The following is a 1,464-nucleotide window of genomic DNA, read 5'->3' as shown; positions in this document are numbered from 1 at the left end:
TGTTATATTACCAAATTCCCATGAAAATAACTAACCATTTTATAAATTTATAAATTAACACTGCAACACTGTGCCATTAAATATATATATTATAAAACATGCACCCGCCAAAACATACAAACAAGTTATTGTTATAACTTCAAACTTATTATAAAACATGCACCCACCAAAACATACAAACAAGTTATAGTTATAGCACTGGACATTATAATCACGGAATTATTGATAAAGAAGTGCGCAAGTTGAAGCAAGAAAACAAAAGGTATAATAATACTAAAGTGTGGAAAGAGTGGTTTTGAACTTGAGAACAGAATTCTTGCCAGAGAGGAACTCAGTGGTAACAACTGCATAACCGCGAGCAAATCTGAATTTGCCCATTCCTCCAATTATAGCATACTCGCGCTGCGGTTGATCGAACCTATCAGTTCCGTGGAAATCTAGCATGCTTTTGTTATACTCCATATTATTGAAGATTACTGTGAAAACCATTAAAAAATCAAGCCCAGTAATAGGGTTTGTATTGATTTACATTCCTTACGCTCGACCTACAATATTCTGAGACTCTGACTCGGCTACATTTGGGAATTTGGTGATAACATCGCTGATAACAACGACCGTGCCAAAATGGCCTGGAGGTGAAGAAGAACCGTTTTTTTCGGTGACCTGGATGGCTGTCACGTTGTTTCCTTTCACATTGTCATGCATATAAAACACCATATTCATTTCACCTGAAACTGCAGCAACCGCCGCCTTCTTCAGGAAGACAACGAGGATGGCGACGGCCATGGCCGAAAACAGAAACTTGAAACCCATTAAACAAGAGTGGCAGAAGTAGCAGTGTGTGTATTTCTGTGAGAGAGTATTGCGTCGCTCATGAATAAATAGCCTTTTATAATTGTATATTGTTTATTGTTTTGGATTTGATTTCTTGTTAAAAAAAAAATTAATTTTCTTTGACTGTTCTGTCAATGTGACGCTGATTTTGCTTCTCTTATATTAACTGTAAAAATTACACTCCACTTTTACAGGGTTCCATGGCTGCCGTTCCTAAATTTGAAGCTGCAGAAGGATTGTACCCGAGCTTAACCTCAAAGGAGCTAATCACTTTGTTCTTCAATCTCCAACTCATTTCCTGCGAACCGATGGTGGAAATGGGCACGAAGGCGCTCAGATTGCCTCTGATGGATTATGCAGCTTACAGAGCGCCACTTCTCTAGGCCATCACGAGGACGATGTTTTCTCATTTCTGCGCGGGAGAGACCGTTGCAAAGGCATCCATCACGTTGAAAAGAATGCAGGCACTCAGTCTGAGGGGTGAAATAAAAAGCGGTTGAATCACTCACCAAACAAAGAGATTCAGATGGATTGCGTTGGTGGAAGCTGCTAGCGGCAATAACCAACAAATATCCATGAGAATATTAACTTTTGTACATCTCTAATTCTGCCTATTTATCATTATTATTC

The 1,464-nt window shown here is 38.9% G+C and overlaps 1 protein-coding gene across 1 annotated transcript; it reads right to left on the bottom strand.

The window, feature by feature from the left end:
- Nucleotides 1–273: 273 nt before the first annotated feature.
- Nucleotides 274–828, bottom strand: LOC149209425 (dirigent protein 2-like). The gene is given in 1 exon segment (XM_089398622.1): nucleotides 274–828. A coding segment is annotated over 1 exon segment (540 nt). The 5' UTR covers nucleotides 814–828.
- Between the last annotated feature and the right edge of the window lie 636 nt (nucleotides 829–1,464).

The sequence above is a fragment of the Pinus tabuliformis genome, chromosome 1_2 (assembly GCF_031772625.1).
Source record: "Pinus tabuliformis cultivar Carrire ecotype Pingquan chromosome 1_2, CPIR1, whole genome shotgun sequence".
Classification (NCBI taxonomy): Eukaryota; Viridiplantae; Streptophyta; class Pinopsida; order Pinales; family Pinaceae; genus Pinus; species Pinus tabuliformis.
Note: the sequence above shows the minus strand (reverse complement) of the source record. Positions and strands in the feature narration are given on the sequence as shown.